At 50.9% G+C, this 1,135-nt stretch overlaps 1 protein-coding gene across 5 annotated transcripts in view; it reads right to left on the bottom strand.

Annotated features, from left to right (window-relative positions):
- Positions 1–6: 6 nt before the first annotated feature.
- LOC113214847 (uncharacterized) overlaps positions 7–1,135 on the bottom strand; it is a 3,224-nt gene continuing 2,095 nt past the window's right edge. For 2 of the 5 annotated variants that reach the window (XM_052274497.1, XM_026434344.2), the window contains exons 2-3: positions 679–964; positions 7–583 (exon numbers count right to left, since the gene is read on the bottom strand). In XM_052274497.1, coding sequence (XP_052130457.1) covers positions 351–583; positions 679–964 — 519 coding nt within the window. In that variant the 3' untranslated portion in view covers positions 7–350. Of the gene's footprint in view, positions 584–678; positions 992–1,135 lie in introns of all 5 variants that reach the window. The other 3 variants (XM_052274498.1, XM_026434345.2, XM_052274496.1) reach the window with 2 other exon arrangements.

Raw genomic sequence — 1,135 nt, 5'->3', positions numbered from 1 at the left:
ATTTTATGAATTATTGTTTTAAAATTTAAAAAATCGGTATTTTGGAAAATCCCGGTTTGTTTTTCAATAACGGTTAACTTAAGAACACCTGTTCGTTTAAAGTTCCAAGTTTACTACGGTTAACCTATATTTCGGTGAAAAATCGGTATATATCGTCACCGAAAACCAGTCCGAAAAAAACGAAACCGAACAACCCTACCTGCCGTGCTCAGAGTTAATTCAATCAGTATGAACAAAACATAGTTGTACCTAGCTTAGTTTCCTATTTAAACCAATCGATTTTGGTTCATAATATCACAGAGCGTTTTCAGTCTCAGCTTTCTAAAGTACTAGTTGATAACCTGGCCTTGTCAGTGCGTCCGCGCAAATGCCTGGGCGCCGCTGTGGACCAGCAGAGTGCGCTGAGTCTCTGTGGGCTTTCCGGAGGTGCCAACACGGTCGGTGATCGCTGCGGCCGGGCTAGAGATTCCGGCTGGAGTCAGGGTCGATCCGTCAGCCCTCCGAGTGCTTGACGGCCACGTCCTGGTAGAGGTAGACAGCGGTTGGCGGCTCGCTTGCACTAGGCGGGCGACAAGTCCAAGTCCTGGAACGGACGAGCAGGCACAGTGTTAGCCTCGCGGGGTCTTGAGAGGCACTATCGCCGGCCCACAGTTTTCGTGAGGTGCAGATTAGACTCACTTGTCTCCTGGCGGGCTGTTATCGACGGCGTGGAGGACAAGGGCACGTGTGGCGGCGTTGTGGGGAGAGTGCTGCCAACAGTGGCCTGGTAGTCGTGGAAGGGGTTCACGAGACTGGAGATGAAGGCGAGGCGGAACACGACGACAGGGAAGAGGGCGATCACCAGCAGGGCCACGACCGATAGGAAGATCAGGAGTCGGAGGCGATTGGTGTTGACCGGATTGGGCTCCGTGGGGACGACGACCTTGATGGTGGTCGGCGCTGCTTGGTCGAAGATCTGCTTCTGCTGGAGGAGTATCGTGCTGTTAAATCCCTGCAAAGCTATGCTCTGCAGAATTGCGAAGGATTTAGATCCTTACAACGAAGCATTTACCGAGGGGCAAATCACTTGCGAAAAAGTTCGTACACCTTTTTGCGAAATACACTCGTGAGCAAAATTAAAGCGCCACTTTTTTGA

This window comes from Frankliniella occidentalis, unplaced genomic scaffold (genome assembly GCF_000697945.3).
Source record: "Frankliniella occidentalis isolate FOCC.00 unplaced genomic scaffold, Focc_3.1 Scaffold399, whole genome shotgun sequence".
NCBI classification, from domain to species: Eukaryota; Metazoa; Arthropoda; class Insecta; order Thysanoptera; family Thripidae; genus Frankliniella; species Frankliniella occidentalis.
The sequence above is the reverse complement of the archived record's forward strand: the minus strand, read 5'-3'. Positions and strand labels throughout refer to the sequence as shown.